Here is a 26,006-nt window from a genome sequence, read left to right as displayed (position 1 = left end):
ATTATTAGTATAAATTTTATATATAATTTGTATACAATTACTATCACAATAATTATTAGTATAAATTTTATACATAATTTGTATACAATTACTATCACAATAATTATTAGTATAAATTTTATACATAATTTGTATACATTTACTATCACAATAATTATTAGTATAAATTTTATATATAATTTGTATACAATTACTATCACAATAATTATTTGTATTAATTTTATATATAATTTGTATACAATTGCTATCACAATAATTATTTGTATTAATTTTAGATATAATTTGTATACAATTACTATCAAAATTATTATTAGTATTAATTTTATATATAATTTGTATACAATTGCTATCACAATAATTACTGTCATAGAAAATCGATAGAAAATTGACAGAAAACAAAAACTTGTTGCTGTCATAGAAAATCGATAGAAAATCCATAGGAAATTGACAGAAAACAAAAACTTGTTGCTGTCAGAGAAAATCGATAGAAAATCCATAGGAAATTGACAGAAAACAAAAACTTGTTGCTGTCATAGAAAATCGATAGAAAATCCATAGAAAATTGACAGAAAACAAAAACTTGTTGCTGTCATAGAAAATCGATAGAAAATCAATAGAAAATCAGTCTGTCAGTTGACCCTGCGGGCCAGCCCCAAAACTTTCCGCTGTTTTCGAGCTCGCTGAGCTCGAAAACATTATTGTGATTACATTTTCGAGCTCTTCGAGCTCGCAAATACTTTTTTATGCCATTGTTTTGTAAAAAACCATTTTTTAGCATTTCCTTCTCCCACGATATCTCGCGAACGAATTAACCGATTTTGATGGTTGAGGTGGCAATCGACGCGTTTTATCAAGTTCTGAAGCTGATCAAATTTTGAAATTGATTTATTCAGCCGTTTTTGAGAAATTTCAATAAAACCAAGGAAAAAATTTTTTTTGAATTCTTTCGTTAACGGTTTCTCTTGAACGAATGAACCGATTTTGATGGTTGAGGTGGCATTCGACGCGGCTTATAGAGTTTCAGAGCTGATTAAATTTTGGAATCAATCTATCGATAAAATTAAAAGTTATCCAAATAAAACATTTTCGAAAAAATTTTATTTTTGAAATATCTCTGAACGCACCCTACCGATTAAGTTCAAATTTTCACGGCTTCAAGACATTAACAAGCCGCGTCGAATGACACCTCAACGATCAAAATCGGTTCATCCGTTCAAGAGTTATGAATATTTACATACATACATACGTACGTACGTACGTACGTACACACATACATACATACACTCGGACATCATCGTGAAATTAGTCAGAATAGCTTCCTAGGACCTCGAAACGTCGACATCTGATGGAAATTCAATTTTCGTAAATCGGACCGAAACCAATAACTTCCCGAATTTTTGAAAATTTACAATTTTCTTAGCGGGAAGTTAAAAATTCCCTTTAAATGAATTTAAAAAAATTCATCATATCATTACGTACTTTGCGTATTATTTTATTAAAATTTTTGAAGTAACCAAAACTGGTACTAAAGTGGCCAAAAATGGTACTTCTATCCTATATGAATTATAAAATAAAATTTAAATAAGATATTGAAAATAATACACGGATCAATGTCCAATAGATTGAATCAATTATTCTTGAATTATAATTATTATTTAAAATATTGGACCTAATAAAACATAAACATATATGTTAATTATAAATTTATAAATAAAAAATGCATCTGGATTTGATTTAGGCTGTATTTTTATTCATCACACAAGCATTAATAATAATTAAGTTACAATAATAATAATCCGAAAATTCCCATAGAATCCAATCACATGCGACAAAAACGGCATTGAAACCAATACAGTCTATAGGATTCTATGCGGTTTTTGTCGCAGTTACGTGGATTCTACAAGAATTTTTGGACAGGGTATATACTGATATACATCAAGATTAGTTTCGATTAAAATTTAGTTTAGTTAAATTGATAATATTTAAAATCTATAAACTATTTTTAAACAGATGAGATTATATTGTTTATTAGTATGTGTTAAAAAAATTATGTCACTAATTTTACGATTTTATGTTGAAGCTTAAATAATTATAACTCAACTATTCTTTCTAAACATGAATAAGTCAATATTCACTAATTCTGAGTGCCAACCGAACCACTTTTTGAAATTAGTGGTTCGGTTTGCACTTGGCATTAATAAATCTTCACTTATTTTCACTTATTCATGTTTAGAGAGTTATTAGAACTTAATTATTACTGGCCACAAATAGCACTTCTATCTTAATTCAGTACATTCAATATAATCGTTTCATACAAATTAAACTCGTAAAATTCATATATAATTATTACATAACGAGTCATACAAATTTTTTAAACCCAATCAATCCGCCAAAGCACTCACATGATAATGGTAAATTCATAGGGAAAGTCTGTAATACCGACTGTCAGCAAAGCTTAGAAAATTTTACTAAAATGGTCATTCGTATAAAATGTAATTCTGAAGAATTGGCGTTCGTAGTTTGAATATTTCGGAAGTATTGGATTTCTGAAATATTGTCATTCTAAATATTGTTAATTCTTTATTACGAAAGAATGAATATTGTAAATTCTGAGTATGTGTTGATATAAAGATTAGAGATTCGATGTTTTTGACAAGGTGATAATTTGTCATTCTGAATTATGAACCATCTTTATTTTTTACATTCCTAACTGTGAGTTTCTGAAGTTGGTATACTTCTGAAATTTTTACTTTTGACGGTGTGCCTGCAAGCCACCAACAGAAACCCGATCAGTCGCAAATAAAATTTTGGCGGTAAATTTGAATACCAACGAAAGTCTGACACGTTGATGGGAGGCATCGTGGCGCTGTGCGCGCTCGTCACGTCCGGGTTCGAGTTTGCGGGCCATGAATTTACTCATGTTGACCCCGTATATTTCCGTTATTACCATTGGGATTACATGGTGATGCGATAGCCATTTTGCATAAGCCTCGTTCATCATAATCAACTGTACTAATACGTGTCTTATAGCAATAATTACTTTGCTATTAATTATTATTGTTAAACTTTGTAACAATTTACTTTTACCGTCACTTAACAAGTATATTTTTTTTTTTTTTTGTTACTTAACTAAAAAAATTTGTTTTCGGCGTTTAAAGTTACAGAGACTGATCAATAAACAACCAGGTAAGCATTAATTATTTATTAATAATAATTTACCAAAAATAAAGATGAATAAATATATAAATAAATACCCGTGGCTAGCCAGCTAATTTTTGCTGTTAATTATCATTAAAATCATTAGCATCGAGTGAGTGTGCGTGCATTAGACATGAGACAATTTTTAAATTTTAAATAAATAAATTAATTGAAATAGTAAAATTTTAAATAATGCGCGTGCTGATTTTTAAATTATGCAAGTGCGCATTTTTCAATTTTTATTGTATTTGAATTTTATTTATTTATTCTGAAATTTAAAAAATTGCTAATTGTCATCCACACATTCATTAGCATCCATTATTTTTTTCAAGCGTCCAGTAACTTCTATCAGTTGATAATTTATTACGAAATCAAATTTCATTGATAAAGAAACAAATAAAAAAAATTTTTTGGAATCTCGTTATTAATGAAAATAGAAATTCAAAATTTTTTACTCGGTAATAATTATTATTTTATTAATTATTTCTCATCTTGTTTTTGTGGTAAATAATTTATGATCCTCGTCAGCAGACAGTTAAAAATTTTCGAATTTTTTTTTTTCAACTTGATTTAAAAAAAAAATAAAAATACAAAAATGCACATGGAGTAAATTTTAAAAATTTTATGTGCAATTTTTTCAAATATTTTTTTTTTTATAATTGACTATTTAAAAATGAATCCAAAAATTATTGGACGCCGGTTAATTTCAGTATAATAATTTACGATACTGAAATCATCCGACTAATAATTTTATTTAAAAAAAAAAATATTTCGAAAAAATGCACCTGTAGTTTTCAAAATTTTCTACACGTGCATTTTTTTCGATTTTTTTTTCTTTAAATTGAACTGTTAAAAAAATTCAAAAATAGTTAATTGTCTGCTGACTTGAGGATCATAAATAATTATGATCCTGAAGTTAGCAGACAATTAGTAATTTTCGAATTTTTTTTTTTCACCAAATCAATTACAAAAAAACAAAAACTAAAAATATGTAAGTGTAGAAAATTTAAAAATCTAAAGATGCAATTTTTTCAAATATTTTTTTTTTTCGGCTTATCGTCTAAAAAAAAAATAAAAAAATTATTAGACGTCTGCTAACTTCAGTATCATAAATAATTCATATTTACATTAAATAAATACAAGGTAATTATTATTCCACCGTGATAACAAATAATAACAATAGCCGTAGCGATAGCGCATTGAGTTGAGGATTTTCTTGAATAATTAATAAAGTAATTAAATTTTATTTTACAATTAAAGTCCCTGAGTACTAATGACACAATAGCTGTTAATAGCTCACGTGGTTAATTCAATAGAAAAAAAAAATTATCGTAATTATTTTCATTAGACTAAAGACCATTGATTGAAAGCTTTACCGTCAGATGTCTACAGGCATTAATTTAAATTTTTAAAATCACCAATAAATATTAATAGTATTTGAATTTAATCAAAGGAATCCAATAGCCTGATTTTGAAAATCAATAGATTCTCATCTGTGTAAAACCCAGAACATTGATTGTGATAAAAATAAACTGATAACGTAAAAGAATCTATTGGACGATTAGATAAAATTTTTGAAATCAGGGTAACGATAACTGTAAGCATCTGCCGGTACACAAATCAACTGGTACTGATTTGACATTAAATAGTATTAGTTTATAATTGATTACTGCACGGAAAAAAATTAATCGTGAATGCAACATGATGCAGTCTTGGTAAGTAAACATGATGAAATCATGTTGCATTCACATGATTTGTCATGTTTCGGTTACATGATAATCATGTTTCGGTTACATGATAATCATGTTTCGGTAACATGAGAAAATCATGTTGCATTCACATGATTTGTCATGTTTCGGTTACATGATAATCATGTTTCGGTAACATGAGAAAATCATGTTGCATTCACATGATTTGTCATATTTCGGTTACATGATAGTCATGTTTCGGTTACATGATAATCATGTTTCGGTAACATGAGAAAATCATGTTGCATTCACATGATTTGTCATGTTTCGGTTACATGATAATCATGTTTCGGTAACATAAGAAAATCATGTTGCATTCACATGATTTGTCATGTTTCGGTTACATGATAGTCATGTTGCGGTAACATGAGAAAATCATGTTGCATTCACATGATTTGTCATGTTTCGGTTACATAATAATCATGTTTCAGTAACATGAGAAAATCATGTGGCAGCAACATGATTTGTCATGTGAATGCAACATGATTTTCTCATGTTACCCTAACATGATTATCATGTAACCGAAACATGACAAATCATGTGAATGCAACATGATTTTCTCATGTTACCGAAACATGATTATCATGTAACCGAAACATGACTATCATGTAACCGAAATATGACAAATCATGTGAATGCAACATGATTTTCTCATGTTACCGAAACATGATTATCATGTAACCGAAACATGACAAATCATGTGAATGCAACATGATGTTCTCATGTTACCGCAACATGACTATCATGTAACCGAAACATGACAAATCATGTGAATGCAACATGATTTCATCATGTTTATTTACCAAGACTGCATCATGTTGCATTGACGATTAATTTTTTTCCGTGTGTTATCACAATGATGATAGTAATTGATATGATAAAATAAAAATAAACAAAGGGCAGGTTGTTAGGCCTGTTATGTAAGGTGTTTTTTATATTTTCCTTTAAGAATGAACACCCGAGTATTCGTTGGCGGCTTAACATACCGGGTGCGAGAGCGCGACCTTGAGAAGTTCTTCCGGAAATATGGTAGAATCAAGGAGGTCGCTATGAAGAATGGATATGCTTTTGTGGTAAGTTGTAAAATCGTTCAATCGTTTCTTTTTTTTTTACAGCATGGTAGGGACAAGGGTCTATGTCGGTGGTCTTCCATACGGGACAAGGGAAAGAGACCTTGAGAGATTTTTCAGAGGATACGGCCATTTCCGTGATGTTCTCATCAAGAACGGCTATGGCTTTGTCGTGAGTATTCGAAGTTAAAAACACAAATAATCAAACGAGAATTGGGGTCTGGTAAGAACGCGGGAAATTTAAATGCCACCGATAGCACCACTAATATATACATATATTTATATATTATATATTATAATTGTAAATTTAATTATTGTCTTAACGAGCCTGAATCACCTGGTTAATTTTTATTATTATTGTTACAGGAATTCGATGACTACAGAGATGCCGACGACGCAGTCTACGAGCTGAATGGTAAAGAATTACTAGGCGAGAGGTACGTGTACATACATTTTTGTTTCAATTAATAATATATATACATATGCTGTTTGTATCTATGTATTTATATTTATTAATTAGATACAAGTGTATTATTATTGTTATTATTATTGACATACGTGTATAACGTAGGCATGATTTTTTTTTTATAAATTAACGTGCTTGACGAGTATACAATATTTTTTGACATCCATAAACTTTACCGCCATTTTGAACGACTACCATCAATTCCCCGAATGTATTCGTGTTATTATTTATTTATTTACTTTTTTTTTTCATTAACTTTTTTTTTATTTTTAATTTATAAATAATACTCACGGATTTTATTTTTTATAATTAACACATTTTTTTTTTTAATTGTTACTTAAAATTTTAAATTTTAAATTTTAAATTTAAAAAAAAAAACGGATTTTGGGTATAATGTCGATAATAAAAATTAATAAAGAATTAAAAGTAAGCGTGTGAGGCGAGAGTGGAGAAATGGGAAAAAAAAAACAGATAAGAAAATATTTTAGTAAAAATAGTCGAGGACTTAGGCGGGGTTTTGTTGGGTGTGTTTCAGAGTGGCGGTCGAGATAGCACGGGGTGTTTCAGGGAGGCGAGGCGACCGTGGCTACGGACGCTCACGCTCCTGGAGAGACAAGTAAGCATATCCAATGTATCTTGTTACAGAATTACTGTAGAGAGGGCCCGGGGAACACCTAGGGGTAGTGACCAGTGGCGCTATGGTGACTCCCGTGGTGGTTATGGGGACTCGAGACGATCTGCGTAAGACAAGCAATTTTTTTTTTTTTTTTTTTTTTTTTTATATTTTTTTTTATTTATATATTTATTGATAGACATATCAGTATTTATTTAAGTATCTGATGATTATTGTGTGCTAATGACATAAATAACTGGAGCGACGATGTGCAAACCTTTGGCATTTATTATGGGTCTCAATCATTGAATAATTAGTAGAGTCAGGCTTGTAATTAAATTTTATATTTACATTTTTTTTTTATTTTTTTTTTTTTTAATGAACAAAATAAAATCAGTCTTGGTCTAGTCACTTTTATGAATGTGAATGTAGCAGACATCAGACAAATTTAAAATTACAAATAATCGGAGTAAATAATTAAAAAAAAAAAACTTATAAAAAATGCACTTGTTAATTTCAAAATTTTTTGAATGCGCATTTTTTCAAAATTTTTTTTCATCAATTATTTGCTCTATTTATTAATAATTTAAAATTTGTTTAATGTCTGCTACATTCACATTCATTCACTTTTACTTTATGATCCTGAAGTCAGCCGACGTCTAATAATTTTTGGAATTTTTTTTTAAGACGACAAATTGTAAAAAAAAAAATATTTAAAAAAATTGCACTTATATTTTTTTAAATTCTCTACATGTGGATTTTTAGTTTTTTTTTTTTTTGTCATTAATTTGTTGTAGAAAAAAAGAATCAAAAATTTTTTGTCTGTTAACTCCAGGAGTTCCCAGATAATTAACAATTTTCGGATTTTTTTTTACAACAAATTAATAACAAAAAAAAAAAAAAAAAAAAAATACACATGTAGAGAATTTAAAAAACTATAAGTGCAATTTTTAAAAATATTTTTTTTTTTAATTTATCGCTTAGAAAAAATTCAAAAAATTATTGGTCGGTTAACTTGAGTATCGCGTTACTTTTGCTGCAATTGAAATACAAAAAGAATTAGAGTCTGAAAGATTAGAAGCTAGGCAAGTAAAGATTTAAAAGTTTCTAATAGAAAAATTGGTCTTGTTTGTTGCAGCCGAGACGATATGCGGCACGACAGGTATGATCAATAGCTGGATTAATTAATTGATTGAGTAGATTTGATTTGATTGAACAGATGATTGATGATTGTGTGCTTGAGCAATGAGTGCTGGTCTGTAGTTATTTGCCGGAGGTTTAGCCATCTATCCGTTATTTCTGTTCACATAAAATCCCTTTTTGCAGAGATAGTGTGAACAGAAACACAAGGACTGCATCTAGCTACAAGCAATCATTGCCCAGGTATATAAATATTAATCAATATTATCTATTTCTCTCTACTGCTCATATTTTCTTTCATTTTCTTCTATCAATTTAAATTCACTATCAATTTTTTCAATCTCTAATTAAAATTTTTCTTCTTCACTTCACTAAAATCTATCAGCTTTTAAATTTTCTTACTTATCAAATAAATAAATTTAATTTCAATACTAATATTTATGATTTTTTGTACAGATATGGACCGCCGACCCGCACCGAGTACCGTCTGACAGTGGAAAATCTTTCGAGCCGCGTAAGCTGGCAGGTAAGTCACAGTCATAAATTTTTAATTTATATTCTTAAATACTTTTCATTTATTTATCTCTTATAAAGTCGTGTCGGGTACGAAACTAAAATTAAAAAAGAAAAAAAAAACAGCAATGCACGATGACGATAAAAAGTAAAAGAAATAAATTATTTATTTAATCGTGATTTGATAAATTGAATCATCATAAAAATTTTATTTTAAATTAAATAAATTGTTTTTTCCTCAGTTTATTTATAAGATTAGCTCCCTTATCACCGCAATGATAATCGATGTACATTTTGATCAAGTAAGATCCTGGAATCAAAAAAGTTGAATACATTTTTTTCTAGACCACTATTTTTAAGTAAATGAGATTGGATGAGACTTGAATAACATGAGAGTCTGTGTCAGAGTGCACAAGACCAGAGAAAATGAATTCGTTTAAAGAATGAACGATAACCTGAGCCATGCCAGGACTGAAACCGATAATCCATCGAAGAACTCGACACTGATTGAACAGTCGATGTATTGAATAGAGATAAAGATGTTGACAATTACCATCAGAGATGTGATCCAGATGAGTGGTGGAGATCCAAAAGCCATGGAGCCATGGAGATTGTGGGAAATACCAGGACGCAGCACTACGCCCGAGTTTCAATTAACGGAGTATTAAACTCAGGACACTGATTGGACAGGTCCCAGAATAAATAAACCCAAGAGTTCCATTGAGAGAAATGACCACTGGGAATAAATGTATTTGGTAGCCAAGTCTTACTTGATCAATTTACATTAAATGTATGTCGTTGCAGTTTTAAAATAAATTTTTTATCTCGCAATTTATTTGAAAATGATATAATTTGTTGAAACGTTAGTTAAATTTATCGTAGCAACCGTTATCTCTTTGTTTTAATAATTATTACTATTAACTTGTTTTAAATTTTATTTACGTTCGGTCAGCAGTTGGGAATTTGAAAAAAAAACAATAAAATTCATGTTCTTTCCGAAGAGCCATGTCCTCTTCGCCGTGGAGGTGTGACCGGGACGGTAGGGCCAATATACTGATGATGTTCGATTAAGAGATGACGAGATTCACGTGAGATGAGGCGGGCCCGAGCTTGTGATCAAGTGGTGCCAGAGTTAATATAAACAACCAGGGTACCGCATCACGAAGGATCAAAGATTATCAGAATATATATTTAAATATTAAATAAAGACCAAGGCATACTGGCACCAGGTATACCACCCGCACCGCAGCTTCGCCACCTGTCCCAGGGATAGAGACGATCATTATTGTCTCTCCATACGTTGACATCCTACTGGATGTCAATAACAGTCCACGAGTTCATTATTGTCAAACGCTGGTTCATTTAAATCCATCACAACAATATATTATTATTATTAATGTCATTATCATCTCATCACCTTGATAACTTTTTAAAATCCAACCATAACATCATCACTTCTCATTTTCCAATCACTCCTCACTAAATCATCTGCACCGTCACCTCATCAATAACACCGGCACACAAAAAAAAATAAGTTCTCTGTACTTTTGACGGGACCGATTTATTCCCATGTATTTTGACCCGCTGAATCCGAATCCGAGGTCCGTTTAACCCGTACACCCTCAGATTTTTAGAAAACTTTAAAAAACCTCAAAAATACACAAAAATCGACTGTTTTTCAAATTTATAAATTTTTTTAACCCTAACTAAGCATGATTTTTATGTACTTCGGTCCTCCACATACTAACCTGAAGTTTATTTAAAACATTAGCCATTTAAAGTCTGAGTAAATTCCAAAAAACCCCAAAAAATTGCAAAAAAGCAAAAAAATTCTTAGTGTTGTGATAAAAAAAATTTTTTGAAGCATATTAAAATTTTTTTATGTTTTAGGCCAAAATATTTTTTATATATATATCACAGATCGAACAATATGATTTCTTTTATTTATGTCGATTTAAAAAATGATTTTTGTTATATCAAATTTTATTTTTTTCGATTTTTTGGGAATTTTTGCCATTTATTTAAAATTTTAGAGATGTCTGAGCCATGGATGTTCGAGAATTATATGTGACAGATAAACATACATGAAAATAATTATTTATTTAGCCCTATAAAATTTTTTTCATCACAATACTAAGAATTTTTTTGCTTTTTTGCAATTTTTTGGGGTTTTTTGGAATTTACTCAGACTTTAAATGGCTAATGTTTTAAATAAACTTCAGGTTAGTATGTGGAGGACCGAAGTACATAAAAATCATGCTTAGTTAGGGTTAAAAAAATTTATAAATTTGAAAAACAGTCGATTTTTGTGTATTTTTGAGGTTTTTTAAAGTTTTCTAAAAATCTGAGGGTGTACGGGTTAAACGGACCTCGGATTCGGATTCAGCGGGTCAAAATACATGGGAATAAATCGGTCCCGTCAAAAGTACAGAGAACTTATTTTTTTTTGTGTGCCGGTGTAATTTTCCCTTGTAATTACCCATGTAATTAAACCAGTACCTTTATTAACGATAATATATACAAAATATATATATAAAAATATATCGTAATTGAAAGAAGAAAATAATAAAATATTGAACCGACATCGCAATTATTGTTGATGATGTTGTTGTTGTTGTTGTTGTAATTATTATCATTATCAACTACACGGCTGCTAGTGTGCGGTATCATCGTCTATTAAATGAAAGCAAACCAAACAGCGAGGCATCCCCGTGAGAAGGGAAACCGGTGGTGCAAAGTCTTGAGCATCCGCTTGAGGTGCCTCAGATCCGATCCGTTCGACCCCCACTGACCAAACGTCGTGTGTCTGGCCTTTCTCTCTGTGTCTGTAAACAAGGTGGTGCCTGGGCCTAAGGTAAATGCGTCACCTTAACCGAGTGTTCTTTTAGATATAGGTTTTAATCATCATTATTATTATTGTTATATCTATATCTTTAAACATATATATATAAATATAAGTATACATATAAAAACTATACTATTAACAATAATTATTACTGTGCACAATAATTTTTTAACAGGTATTTGTTTTTTATTGTTTAGCAATGGTGATTTATTATGGTGATTATCCTTATTATTAAATATTGACAACGATACACACATATGAAAATATTTAAATATTTAAATATACAATTAATCCACTTCTATCTGCGTAATACTTTTGTAGAAAACTAATATCTTATACATATATGTATATACTGTGCTCGAAATTAGGAGTTTTTTTTTATTGAGAGGAGTTTGCTCATGATTATTATTTTCTAACGGTTCGAAAATTTGTATTTAGTTATGATAAAAATTTTGACAAAGTCTCTATACTGTACGGAAGAAGACCCAGTATCCAATCAGGGAACTAGGACCCGATTAGAGAACTAAGATCCAATCAGGGAGAAAACTAGTACCCGATTAGGGACCTAGTATCTAATCAGGAAGCTGGTACTTGATCTAGGAACTAGTACTCGATCAGGGAACTGGTACCCAATCAGGGACCTAGAATCTAATCAGGAAGCTGGTACTTGATCTAGGAACTAGTACTCGATCAGGGAACTGGTACCCGATTAGAGAACTAGTATCCAATCAGGAAACTAGTATTTAATCAAGAAACTGGTACCCAACCAGGGAACTAACATCTAATTAGGGAACTAGTATCCGATCGAGGAACTAATACCTGATTTGGGAACTAGTATCCAATCAGGGAACTAGTACCCAATCAGGGACCTAGTATTTAATCAGGAAGCTGGTACTTGATCTAGGAATTGGTACTCAATCAGGGACCTAGAATCTAATCAGGAAGCTGGTACTTGATCTAGGAACTAGTACTCGATCAGGAAACTGGTACCCGATTAGAGAACTAGTATCCAATCAGGGAACTAGTATCCAATTAGGGACCTAGAATCTAATTAGGAAGCTAGTACTTGATCTAGGAACTAGTACTGGATCAGGAAACTGGTACCCGATTAGAGAACTAGTATCCAATCAGGGAACTAGTATTTAATCAGGAAGCTGGTACTTGATCTAGGAACTAGTACTCGATCAGGAAACTGGTACCCGATTAGAGAACTAGTATCCAATCAGGGAACTAGTACCCAATTAGGGACCTAGAATCTAATTAGGAAGCTAGTACTTGATCTAGGAACTAGTACTTGATCAGGAAACTGGTACCCGATTAGAGAACTAGTATCCAATCAGGGAACTAGTATTTAATCAAGAAACTGGTACCCCCAGGGAACTAACATCTAATTGGGGAACTAGTATCCAATCGAGGAACTGGTACCTGATTTGGGAACTAGTATCTAATCAGAGAACTGGTACCTGATCTGGTACTGGGTCTCCTACCTTACAAATGCTAATAAAGACAATTACATTCGTCCACTCGAGTGCAAAATATAAAAAAGTGCAAACTCTCCTCAACAATTTGTCTAATAATAATAATAGATTTGATTAATTTATATAATTCGCGATTAAAATCAACTTTTCTTGACAATGCAAGACCTTGAGCTACTTTACGCCTATACCGGGAAATGTTATTTTTCGACAGTGAACACTTGAGAAAATGAAACAACGAATGAATTTTAATTTTGAAACGACAAAGGATTCAATAAAACTGCAGTATTACAATCAGGACTTGATGTATCTATCGATGATGAAGATGAAAAATGAAGAAATTATTATTCAAACAACCAATTACAAGTGCTCTGGAATAAAGCCGTACCTGGTACCCACACATGACCCATAAATATCCAAGTCTGATTGATTGATAATACGACGGAGGATTAAAGGATAACGATAAAGGCCAAGAGGCGTTTCGGATATGAGAAAATAAATTTATCGAGGGATCAGATAATTATCGATAATTTTTACTGGACAACGCGGCTTATGGACATCGCTCTGGATTCATTACCAATCCACTGGCATTACATGGAATCACTTAATCTTTATCTCTACTCTTAAGTTCTTTCATTGCTGGGTTATTTATTATTTATTTGAAATATATTTTGTTAATTTTGTAATGTAGACTAAAGTTCTATTGCATGTTGAATATATTTATGAATTAATTATTTTTTTTTTATTTTAAAATCTGTTTACTTTTTCTACTGGATCGGGTTGCATTTAAAGAAAAGTTGAATTGCGTATTATAACTAAATTCGGGCACATTGCACGACATATTTTTATGTTTATTAAAAAATAATAATAATAATAATAATTAATATTAATATTAATGAGATAATTAAACTCAATATTAAATTGAAGAGTCAAGAGAGCCAAATATCTAAGTGCACATTCGTTATCAAATCCTCGGAACAAGTAGATTAGTACTACAAATTTATAGTCCAATATCAAATAATTATTTACTTATATTTTTATAATTACTTATGTTCATTACTGATTAATTATTATTTTTTTTTTACGTCATGCTCAGGATTTGAAAGATTATATGAGACAAGCTGGCGAAGTTACATACGCTGACGCCCACAAGCAACGTCGAAATGAAGGGTAATTATTTTTTTTTTTTTATTAATGAAAAAGAATTTGATCTTTTAAAAATCCTGTAATTTTCAAAATTATTTAGAAGCTTGAAAAAAAATTTTTGTAATTACCGCGATACTGAACAATGGAGTTGGTGTCAATTTTTGTACACAAATAGTATATTACATACCTAGGCCAGTAAAATAAGAAAAGTCTCAGAGCACATGTAATTGTTGGCCGAGGCGAAGCCGAGGCTGACAAACATGTGCTCTGAGGCTTTCTTTTTTACTGGCCAAGGTGCGTATACTATTTTTCTGCTCGACGAAGCCGGAAAGTTGCAACTTCGTTTAGGGCAGCGGCCCGAAAGTTGCCACTTTCCGGCCGGAGGGCAGAAAATATTTTTTTATTAAATTCGAAATTTGGGAAAAATTAAATTTGAGAAAAAAAAATTGCAGTCAGTTTTTTTTTTTAATTGAAGCTCCGTAAATTTTTTTAATTACCGCGATACTAAACAATGGAGTTGCTGCCATTTTTTGTACTCAAAATATATTTTTATTAAATTCGAAATTTGGGAAAAATTAAATTTGAGAAAAAAAAATTGTAGTCAGTTTTTTTTTTTTTAATTGAAGCTCCGTAAATTTTTTTAATTACCGCGATACTAAACAATGGAGTTGGTGCCATTTTTTGTACTCAAAATATATTTTTATTAAATTCGAAATTTGGGAAAAATTAAATTTGAGAAAAAAAAAATTGTAGTCAGTTTTTTTTTTTTAATTGAAGCTCCGTAAATTTTTTTAATTACCGCGATACTGAACAATGGAGTTGGTGCCATTTTTTGTACTCAAAATATTTTTTTATTAATATCGAAATTTGGGAAAAATTAAATTTGAGAAAAAAAAATTGTAGTCAGTTTTTTTTTTTTAATTGAAGCTCCGTAAATTTTTTTAATTACCGCGATACTAAACAATGGAATTGCTGCCATTTTTTGTACTCAAAATATATTTTTATTAAATTCGAAATTTGGGAAAAATAAAATTCGAGAAAAAAAAATTGTAGTCAGTTTTTTTTTTTTTTAATTGAAGCTCCGTAAATTTTTTTAATTACCGCGATACTAAACAATGGAGTTGCTGCCATTTTTTGTACTCAAAATATATTTTTATTAAATTCGAAATTTGGGAAAAATTAAATTCTCAAGAAAAAAAAAATTTTAGTCAGTTTTTTTTTAAATTGAAGCTCCGTAAATTTTTTTAATAATGGAATTGAAAGAATAATTTTTTTTATCTGCTCTAATAATCATAAATTGCAAATGTAAATTAAAATTTGAATTTATTACAGAGTTGTGGAATTCGCAACATACTCAGACCTAAAGAATGCCATCGACAAGCTGGATGACACTGAATTAAATGGCCGAAGAATTCATCTGATTGAAGATAAGAGGAGAGGACGTCGTTCCCGGTCGTCAAGCTCTAGATCCCGTTCTCGATCACGTTCTCGTTCACGTCGCCGTTCACGCTCTCGCTCACGGTAATTTATCTTCCCATTATTTCCACACACTACTTTTTTTCCAATTGTTAACATCAATAATAATTACAGAAGCCGTCGCAGCTCTCGCAGCCGCAGCCGTCGTAGCAGCCGTTCCAAGTCAAGAGCGCACTCTAAATCAAAATCAAAATCCAAGTCTAAATCTCCTGAACGCAGTCGCTCACATTCCAAGTCCAAGTGAGTATTAATTGCACTCTTTATTTTATACTTAATTATTTTTTCTTAACCAAATTTTTTTTTTCTAGATCAAGAGATCGTTCAAAGTCCAAGTCCAAGTCTAGATCACGCTCCAGATCTAAAACCGAAAGATCTAAATCACGATCACAGTCTAAATCAAAAGCCAAATCACCTTCCAAGTACGTTCACTTTTGACTATCATACTTTCTGCCTCTGGATATACATTTTACAAAAATATTTTTTTTCCAGGGAACGTTCAAGCCGCGAGCGTTCACGAGGTGACAGATCCAGATCCAGATCGGAAAGCAAACACAGCAAGAGTCACAGCCGCTCACGATCTCCAATGAACGGTGACAAGTCACCTCAAAGTAATAAAGACAAAGAAGATTGAACTTAAAATTTTTATATTCTGATAACTAAAAATAATTAAAGTCTAAACTAAAAACAGGTTGATTTAAATTACACACTAGAATTAAGCCTATTACAATATATTTTTGTTTATTAATAAGTAATTATTGTAACAGTAAAGAAATAATTGTTGTGATGAGTGTATTGATGTAATCTGGCTGACAGGAATTCATTAACTTGTAATTATTTATATCTACAAGTTTACTAAACGGCTATTACTTTTACTTATACATTTTTTTTTCTCAATCACTAAATTTTTTTTTTTCGACTAGAGTTCAATTTGACAAAGATTTATAATTAATTAAAATAATAATAATAATGATGATACAATAATTAAGTATTGTATAGGCATTTAAAAGTTTTATATTTGTCCGTTTTTTCATAACTTTAATTTGGGAGAAAAAACTTGATCATTAAACGACCAATTTTTTTGTATATACTCTTGATTAACATTAATTAAGTAATACGTAATATCTGTATTTAATTAAAAGTTGAATTTATCAATAAAAATCAATTGTATTTAATTTATTTTTTTTTTAATTTAAAGTTTATTACTCCCCGCTTTGAAAACAAGACGGACTGTAACAGTCATAAATATTTACATATTTATTATTTTAAATATTCATATTGCGCCGCAGGCATATAAATTTTTTTTTGCTAATCAATTTTTGTCTGAAAGTATAAAAATACAAATTCTACTAATTTTGAATTTTTTTTACGCTCTTGTGGCCTGAGGTTCGGACCGGAAGCCATGAGGGCACATAAAAAAATCCAAAACTGATTGAGTCAAAAAATATATGAATATAAGACCAAAATTTAGATGATCCTGAAGTTTGCAGACAATTCAAAATTTTTGGATTTTTTTTTGAACAATCAAATTTAAAGAAAAAAAAAACTAAAAATATGCACATGTAGAAAATTTAAAAAACTACAGGTGCAATTTTTTCAAATTTTTTTTTTTAAACTTATCGTCTAAAAAAAACTCAAAAAATTATTAGACGTCGGCTAACTTCAGTATCATAAATATGATCCTGAAGTTAACAGACAATTCAAAATTTTTGGATTTTTTTTTTATCAATTAAATTTGAAGAAAAAAAAAAACTAAAAATATGCACTTGTAGAAAATTTAAAAAACTACAGGTGCAATTTTTTCAAATATATTTTTTCTTGTGGTTTATCGTCTAAAAAAAAATCAAAAAATTATTAGACGCCGGCTAACTTCAGTATTATAAATTTAGGCAGCGCAATTATCAGTCTGATATATTTCGTAATAATTTTTGAACTTATTTTTAGACAACAAATTATAAAAAAAAAATATTTGAAAAAATTGCACCTGTAGTTTTTTAAATTTTCTACATGTGGATTTTTTTAGTTTCTGGTTTTTTTTTTAATTCATTTGTTGAAAAAAAAATCCGAAAATTTCTAATTGCCTGGTAACCAGGATTCAAATTTAAATCCGATGATTAAAAATTTTAATCATCACGTCAACGAGAGCTGAAGCCGATGAGTCATTGAATTATTTCCGTAAAATAAATAACACGATTATTATTTAAATATTTATTTTATCAGGAACATGCGTCCATTCTTATCTTAACATTTAAATATAATAGAGTATGAGTAATAAAAAAAGTATAAAAAATAATAATAATTTATCTGCGCAGGCGGTTGCCATACCGGGTGTCAGGCCTCGGGTAATTTAACAATTTGTATTTATAGAAGAGAATTTGCAAAAGCGAAAAAAAGGACGAGGGCAACTGCGCACAGGGCACAGGATATGACTAGGGTAGTGACACATCAGACATCGGTCTTTTTTTTATGGGGCAGAAGCGGAATAGCAAAGGAGGGATGTTTAATTTTAAAAAAATATATGAAATTTTGTGTGAGGTGGGGGCCAACTCGCACTCCAATTGGCAGCTGCACGATCGGAATTACGTGGGGGGAGGATGTACTGAAGTACCAAACCAAACCGTACTTCATATATGTGTGGCTCCATGGTATCCAAGTGAACTGAGCAAGACATAGACATTCACAGCAGACAAACATATATATATATATATAAATATATATAACATCACTGACACATCCATTGTACAGTAGAGAGTCGCCGAGTGTACCAAAGACCCCAAATACATTCAGTGTTTTCCCATCCTGTGTACAGCTCAGAGTTAAAAAGTGTTGATATAAATTTTATAAATTTATACTTTTATATAAAAAAAAAAATCGAAAATAAATTATCGAATTTTAAAATCGATACAAAAGTAAATTGTGATAAATTTTTGAATTGTTAATTTTTGACAGGTCAGTATTTTTTTTATTTTTTTGAAAATTTATAAATTTATTTACTTACAGAAAATTGTTAATTAATTTTAGTGGTAAAAATTTAAAATTTTGAATTTGAATTTGAATTTAAATTCAAATTTATTTAAACCAACAATTAATTGACATATGCAAGAGTTCAATGAATTGGAATAAAGTTATCAATTACATTTACAAGATTCAATTTGTCGTAATTTATTTATAAATTTATATAAAATATATATATGTATATATTTATGGCAGATGTTTGACTCGAGCTCCGTTTTGTCGAAAAAATATCGGTCTGGAGACAAGGGCGTGGTTGAAAACGATGCACTACCACAGGAAACTCAGTTACAAATATAATAAATATATAAATATATAAAAATATCATATTTTATTTGAACCAATAAAAAGAAAAACTTGCTCGGCATAAATTTCATTAGTTATATTTAATGAATTAAACAACAGCTCATATTTTTTATCGTTACGCTTTTATTCCTCGGGTAAAATTGTTGCCGCTGCAAATTTTTTCACGGTCTAAAAAAAAATTGCAAATAACTTCTATTTGTTTTTGAAATTTAAAATTGCGCGATGGCAAATTGTATGGGAATTATTTTATAACAGTAAAATATATAGGATATTGCGATGACGCATAGCTACAAGATGAACTGACTCGGAGTAATACGCATTACATTTACTGATACGTTATAATATATAATACAATACAATATATAACATATATATTCCCCTTGTATTGATATTTTAGGGTCAACTGACAATACTTACACATATTATTTAATTCACTTATCGGTAATTATTTTTATTACATAATTATAGTAAACATTTTAAATTAAAGAGCAAAAAACTTGAGTGTGAATGTAACAGACATCAGACAAATTTTAAATTATTAATTAATTTTATTAATTATTAAGTAGAGTAAATAATTAATAAAATTAAATTTTTAAAAAATGTGCATTTGAAAAATTTCAAAATTAATAAGAGCATTTTTTTATAACAATTTTTTAAACGGAGTTAAAATTCAAATTTTTTAAAATAACCATAAATATTTTATTAAATTTTATAAAGAACATATATATTTATATATATGTAGCCTTGAAAAAGTATCAACTTTATAATCAATTGCAATAAAAAATAAATAATGAGAAAATCAATGAACGATTTTCAAAGTTTTCATTTTAAATTTTCATTTTAAATTAAAGAGCAAAAAACTTTATGAGTGTGAGTGTAGCAGACATCAGAAAAATTTAAAATTATTAAGTAGACTAAATAATTAATAAAATTAAATTAAAAAAAAATGCGCATTTGAAAAATTTCAAAATTAATAAAAGCATTTTTTTATAAAAATTTTTTAAACGGAGTTGAAATTCAAATTTTTAAAAATAACCATAAATATTTTATTAAATTTTATAAAGAACATATATATATATATATATATATATATATATATATATATAACTTTATAATCAATTGCAATAAAAAATAAATAATGAGAAAATCAATGAACGATTTTCAAAGTTTTCATTTTAAATTAAAGAGCAAAAAACTTTATGAGTGTGAATGTAGCAGACATCAGAAAAATTTAAAATTGTTAATAAGTAGAGTAAAAAATTAATAAAATTAAATTTAAAAAAGTGCGCATTTGAAAAATTTCAAAATTAATAAGCGCATTTTTTTACAAAAATTTTTTAAACGGAGTTAAAATTCAAATTTTTAAAAATTACCATAAACATTTTATTAAATTTTATAAAGAACATATATATTTATATATATGTAGCCTTGAAAAAGTATCAACTTTATAATCAACTGCAATAAAAAAAAAATAATGAGAAAATCGATGAACGATTTTCAGTTTTCAATCCTTTATTCTCCATAATACAATACAATACTTAGTATATAAATTTATATACACATAGATGTTGATTCATCGAATCAGACAACAAATAAAAGTATCTACAAGCGTGTGTTGAATTAAATAAAACCGGTCGATTAAATTCTGTATAACAAAACAGAAAACTGGCGGATCTCTGCACACAAAAGTTCGTTAACCGTCATGGTCACACGCGTCGATAATAATATCCAAACTCCAAAGCTTGCTATACATGCTCTTATTTATTATACACATATATATATACACATATATATAAACAATTCATTTTATTAATGAAAATTTATCCCGTCTCGATCTTCGGTTCTGCTGCCGATTAAAAAAATCTTCTTTCTTACACTAGTTCAAGTACATTCATTATTTTATTGAAGCCTACTGTATTTACATTCAACAGTTACTGTATATATATATATATATATATATATATATATATATATATATATATATATATATACACGACGACCTCATTCGAATTGTCCATATAAAGGCATACAGTTTCAAACATATAAGGCGCGATGATAAATCCCCGCTCTATGTAATAAATATATGACTTATTATTTGATAGTATATTTATTAAATTATGATATAATATATATGAAATATAAATATATAAATAGGATGTTATTACAATTTTTAAAAGTCTATATAAAGTCTTAATAAATAAATTATGGCTCCATGCCCGTTACTTTGAAACGTGTGGAGGATAAATATGTATTTGTTCATATATATATATTAGGGTGGTCCTTATTTTGGACATTTTCGAATTTTTATGCTCCCAGAGGCTTATGTGGTTCGAAATAAATAAAAAAAAATATCCTCAAAGTTTCAGGTCTCTATCTCAATTTTAACCCGTGCCGCACAGCGATGTAAGTTTCCCATTTAAATAACACGGGGTTTCTGGCATTGAACGATTAAATTTTTATTCCGGCTAAAGTAATTGTTCGAAAAATTTGAAACTCTGTAGACTTTATCCTAATATAAGCAGTTACTCCTCAGAATTTTTACAGATTTTCAGCTACTATAATTTTGGGGGTACAGCATGATGAAAAGAAACAAAAAAAAAATTTTTTTATTTCTATCTAAAATTTTTTTTTAAAAACATATCAAATCACCCTGCATCCTTTTCAGAAGTTCTTCCTTTTTTTCATTCTCGCACCCAAGTGGGTGAACGGCATATCTTTGTTGCACTAATACAGTAATCACGAGCATTTTTTTTCAATTACAACAGAAAAAATTCCCTTGAAGTTTAAGCTCTTAATTCTAACGGGAAGAGTTACCGCTAAATTTTTTTTGTGATTTTTTCAAGAAATATTTTTGTTTATGTTATTTGACAATGTGTCTTTTTCAAAAGTACATAATGCATTCAATTGATATCTGAGATCGGTATATCAATGCCACTAATCATATTATGTCTCAGTTTAACAGTTGATAAATATTATCAATAAATTAAATTTCTTTCAATATTTGCTTAAATAAGTTGGTCACCTTTAAGTTTATTATTTGTTTTAAGCAATAAATAATAAACAAAAGGTTGATAGTTTTGTGCATTATAATATCGAAATAATTATTTGTTTACAATTTTCTAACTATAATAAATTATTAATAAAATAGATCTCTTTTATAAATAAATATAATAAACTTAAAAAATCACAAAAACAAAATTTGCGACACGTGGTTCCGTTGGAGTTAAGAGCTCAAACTTTGAGGAAATATTTCTGCCGTAATTGAAACCGTTTGTGAGGTAATCGTAATAAATTTAAAAAATCCTTTTAAGGAACCCTTTACTGCACACTAATGCAAAGTTCCTGATTACTGTATTAGTGCAACAAAGATATACCGTTCACCCACTTAGGTGCGAGAATGAAAAAATGTAAGAACTTCTGATAAGGATGCAGACTGATTTGATATATTATTTGAAAAAAATTTTAGCTAAAAATAAAAAAAATAATTTTTTTCTTTTTTTTCATCATGCTGTACCCCAAAAATTATAGTAGCTGAAAATCTGTAAAAATTCTGAGGAGTAGCTGCTAATATGAGGATAAAGTCTACAGAGTTTCAAATTTTTCGAACAAATACTTTAGCCGGAATAAAAATTTAATCGTTCAATGCCAAAAACCCCGTGTTATTTAAAGGGGAAACTTACATCGCTCTGCGGCACGGGTTAAAATTGAGATAGAGACCTGAAACTTTGAGGATATTTTTTTTTATTTATTTCGAACCACATAAGCCTCTGGGAACTTAAAAATTCAAAAATGTCAAAAATAAGGACCACCCTAATATATATATATATATATATATGTACAAATATAGGTATATAGTGTGTAGGATAGTGAAGGATAATGAGCAGGCGATCTGTAGAACGGAGCAAAATCTTGGACATGACATAGAATCGGAGTCTTTACGGAACCGTCTAGTGCTCCGTTATTTCCTCTCTATATTTTAAATTTATAATTTTGTAATTATAATTGCAGAGTAATTAAAAATGTCGAACGCAGTGAGCCCATCATTGAAAGACTTGCCGAAGGTCTCGGTGGATTTGAAGAGCGAGCTCGAAGGATTCAAACACGACTGCATGAAAAAAGCTGAGACTTTTATCAAAAACGTCTTACCCTCTGCTGAAGGTTTGTTGATTACTCACTTAAATTTAAATAATTATTACTGATGATGATCCTGGATATTTTAATTAAACGGCTAAACAAATATGACATGACTTAGATGTGAGACAAGAACGCCAGCATTCGGATTTAATCCACGGCGTGGAAAATTTTGAAACCAACAAACTCAAGCACGCTGATACTAAAGAAAAAATTATTTTGCCCAATGCTATAGGTACAGATTGTTAATCTAATGGTATTTAGTTCACTAGCTCGGTCCATGGTGATGGTTTTTACGGTGGCTTTGGTTAATCGGCAACTGGGCTTTGGGGTTTTAATTTTTGCTATTTAAGAAAAAACTTATCTAGTTTTTTTTAATCTAGATGTTGCTGCGGAGAAGAATCAGCAGACTCTAATCGCTGGTATTGAGAAATTCGATCCTACGAAGTTGAAGCATACTGAGACCAATGAAAAAAATCCACTTCCTGATAAAACTGGTAATTATTAATACAGACCACAGTAATGATATCGCGTTACAGGTGACAGTAGATAATTTTACGCTACACGGAAAGAAAATTATGGCAGCGGTTCCCATAATTCTGTGAAATTTTTTCCTATACCATCATAGGAATTACGACCATAAATTATGGGAGCGGTTCCTATAATTATAGAAATGTTTCCCATAATTATAGGAATAGTTCCTATAATTATGGGAATGATACCCATAACACTATAGGAATGGTTCCTATAATTATGGGAATGGTTCCTATAATTTATAGGAATACTTTCTATAATATTATGGGAATCATTCCTATAATTTATGGGAATGGTTCCTATAATTTATAGGAATGGTTCCTATAATTTATAGGAACCATTCCCATAAATTATAGGAACCATTCCCATAATAGTATGGGAACTATTCCCATAATATTATGGGAATGGTTCCCATATTATCATGAAAAAATTAATTTAAAGAAGTGTGGTAATCACTTCTACAATACACAGAAATATTATTAAACATAAAAACAAAAATTCAAACATTGAAAAAAAAATCGTATTTGGCAAAAAAACATTAAAATTTTTAACAAGAATTTTTTGTCAGCAGAAAACATTCAAGAAAATTCAAATTTTGGGAAATTTCTACACTATTGTGCAAAAAAAAAATTTTATGATATTATAGGGATGGTTCCCATAACATTATGGGAATAGTTCCCATAATATTATAGGAATAGTTCCTGTACCAATATAGGAACCATTCCCATAATAGTATAGGAATGATTCCCATACCATTATGGGAATGGTTCCCATAATGATATGGGAATGGTTTCCATAATATTGTGGGAACCATTCTCATAATGGTATGGGAACCATTCCCATATCATTATGGGAACCATTCCCATAATGGTATGGGAACTACTCTCATACTATTATGGGGATGGTTCCCATAATATATGGGAACCATTCCTATAGTAGTATAGGTACTATTCCCATACCATTATGGGAACTATTCCCATAATGCATAGGAAAACTTCCCATAATTTTCTTTCCGTGTAGGGAATTATAAGGGTGTAAAAAAGCGCCCTTATGGTTCCAGAGACGCGTACGGGAATCGAAGGACAAAAAATAAAAGTATCAAAATAAAAAAAAATTTGCGTCCTTATGATACTCGGTACCTACTCCACAAACCATAAGGGCGTAAAAAAATTTTTTTTTCAATGCACTCTTATGGTTACCGGAAGCCGAGGGCGTAACAAAAAATTCAAAATTAATTTCTTATTTTAAAATTTTTATATCGGCTGTAGTAAATTTTTTACGCTCTTATGAAGTCTGATTATTAATAATGAATTAATTTTTTTAAATAATTAGCAATCGAGCAGGAAAAAGGAAAGCAGCAATTTATTTCCGGAATCGAGAACTTTGACCCAACTAAATTGAAACACGCCGAAACTACGGAGAAAAACGTATTACCAACCAAAGAGAGTAAGTAAAGCAATTAAAAATCTAATTAAAATAAAAAAAAAACTAATTTTAAACTTAATTTATTGCAGCTATCGCCGCTGAAAAAGTTTCAGCCTAAATGATGCCCAAGTTCACCGGCATCGAATCGGCAAATCTCAACTATTCTTTTAAATTTATTATTAAATATTTCGTAATATAAATATTAATAATAACAGTAATAATAATAATAATATTAATAATACATGTGTTACTTTGCAATGAAGAAGTGTGTAATTTAAAAAAATGAAAACGTCTCTGCGAGAATTAAAATTTGCTTATAAATTAAAATTATAAATAATAATAATAATATAAACACACTCATATATAATGGGGTAGGCTTATTATATTACTGAGCTACCATTGGGCCAGTATTTATTCCAATGAGTTGGTGCAATTAAATCAGAAAAAAACTATCGTATATTTGCATGTGATAGCCGCGGAATTATTTTCATTACCAATATATATAGAGTCACATTAATTTAACAAAACTATAAAGCTGTCGAGGTTTATTACTTTAAAATATCATCATTTATTTCGTTTTTTATAACTTTTGTAAGCTAAAGTGACACGTAAATATTTTTTACTCATGTTGCAGACGTATACGATCTGTGTGGTATAGATTTAAAACCTCAAGATACTTTTGTAAGAATGATATTTTATAAATATATATAACAGGCTATTGTACTTTTTTATCAACATTTATATACACATGTCCTATGCTAAAGTAATTTCAGTAAATAAAAATCTCTTTATACTTAATCATTTTATTTCATTTTATTTGAATTCAAATTTCCCGCGAATTATGAATTATAAATATACGCAATAAGAATTCATATTTTTTAGTCTACCGAGGGTGTAACAACAAAAATATC

General features: G+C 29.5%; 2 protein-coding genes across 16 annotated transcripts; both read left to right on the top strand.

Moving 5' to 3' along the window:
* Nucleotides 1-2,934: 2,934 nt before the first annotated feature.
* LOC130670200 (serine-arginine protein 55) lies at nucleotides 2,935-16,356 on the top strand. 14 transcript variants are annotated; one of them, XM_057473459.1, is made up of 12 exons: nucleotides 2,935-3,186; nucleotides 6,062-6,188; nucleotides 6,383-6,453; nucleotides 7,018-7,098; nucleotides 8,234-8,257; nucleotides 8,422-8,478; nucleotides 8,692-8,761; nucleotides 14,165-14,238; nucleotides 15,547-15,735; nucleotides 15,805-15,930; nucleotides 15,999-16,109; nucleotides 16,180-16,356. In XM_057473459.1, exons 2-12 carry the CDS (start codon nucleotides 6,063-6,065, stop codon nucleotides 16,319-16,321), a joined length of 1,071 nt encoding a protein of 356 aa, XP_057329442.1. In that variant the 5' UTR covers nucleotides 2,935-3,186; nucleotide 6,062; the 3' UTR covers nucleotides 16,322-16,356. The 14 variants fall into 14 exon arrangements, with proteins under 14 accessions (XP_057329442.1, XP_057329446.1, XP_057329439.1 ...); XM_057473456.1 differs by lacking the exon at nucleotides 7,018-7,098 and adding an exon at nucleotides 7,128-7,223 and having other exon boundaries at nucleotides 2,936-3,186; XM_057473457.1 differs by lacking the exons at nucleotides 6,062-6,188; nucleotides 7,018-7,098 and adding exons at nucleotides 5,896-6,019; nucleotides 7,128-7,223 and having other exon boundaries at nucleotides 2,936-3,186.
* A 2,063-nt stretch (nucleotides 16,357-18,419) lies between these two features.
* LOC130669755 (thymosin beta) lies at nucleotides 18,420-25,893 on the top strand. 2 transcript variants are annotated; one of them, XM_057472802.1, is made up of 6 exons: nucleotides 18,420-18,636; nucleotides 23,014-23,163; nucleotides 23,258-23,371; nucleotides 23,520-23,633; nucleotides 25,003-25,116; nucleotides 25,185-25,893. In XM_057472802.1, the coding sequence occupies exons 2-6, from the start codon at nucleotides 23,025-23,027 to the stop codon at nucleotides 25,211-25,213; spliced, it is 510 nt and encodes a 169-aa protein (XP_057328785.1). In that variant the 5' UTR covers nucleotides 18,420-18,636; nucleotides 23,014-23,024; the 3' UTR covers nucleotides 25,214-25,893. The 2 variants fall into 2 exon arrangements, with proteins under 2 accessions (XP_057328785.1, XP_057328786.1); XM_057472803.1 differs by lacking the exon at nucleotides 23,258-23,371 and having other exon boundaries at nucleotides 18,423-18,636.
* Nucleotides 25,894-26,006: the final 113 nt, after the last annotated feature.

This window comes from Microplitis mediator, chromosome 6, assembly GCF_029852145.1.
Source record: "Microplitis mediator isolate UGA2020A chromosome 6, iyMicMedi2.1, whole genome shotgun sequence".
In the NCBI taxonomy this organism is placed as follows: domain Eukaryota; kingdom Metazoa; phylum Arthropoda; class Insecta; order Hymenoptera; family Braconidae; genus Microplitis; species Microplitis mediator.
This window is presented reverse-complemented; position numbering and strand designations above follow the sequence as displayed.

Excerpts from the sequence above, each read along its gene's own strand:
- LOC130670200 (XM_057473456.1), top strand. The coding sequence starts at position 6,063 with ATGGTAGGGACAAGGGTCTATGTCGGTGGTCTTCCATACGGGACAAGG. Across the intron at positions 6,189-6,382 it reads AGAACGGCTATGGCTTTGTC|GAATTCGATGACTACAGAGA; the intron begins GTGAGTATTCGA and ends TTATTGTTACAG. Across the intron at positions 14,239-15,546 it reads AAGCAACGTCGAAATGAAGG|AGTTGTGGAATTCGCAACAT; the intron begins GTAATTATTTTT and ends AATTTATTACAG.
- LOC130669755 (XM_057472802.1), top strand. The coding sequence starts at position 23,025 with ATGTCGAACGCAGTGAGCCCATCATTGAAAGACTTGCCGAAGGTCTCG. Across the intron at positions 23,634-25,002 it reads TCCACTTCCTGATAAAACTG|CAATCGAGCAGGAAAAAGGA; the intron begins GTAATTATTAAT and ends TTAAATAATTAG. Across the intron at positions 25,117-25,184 it reads CGTATTACCAACCAAAGAGA|CTATCGCCGCTGAAAAAGTT; the intron begins GTAAGTAAAGCA and ends AATTTATTGCAG.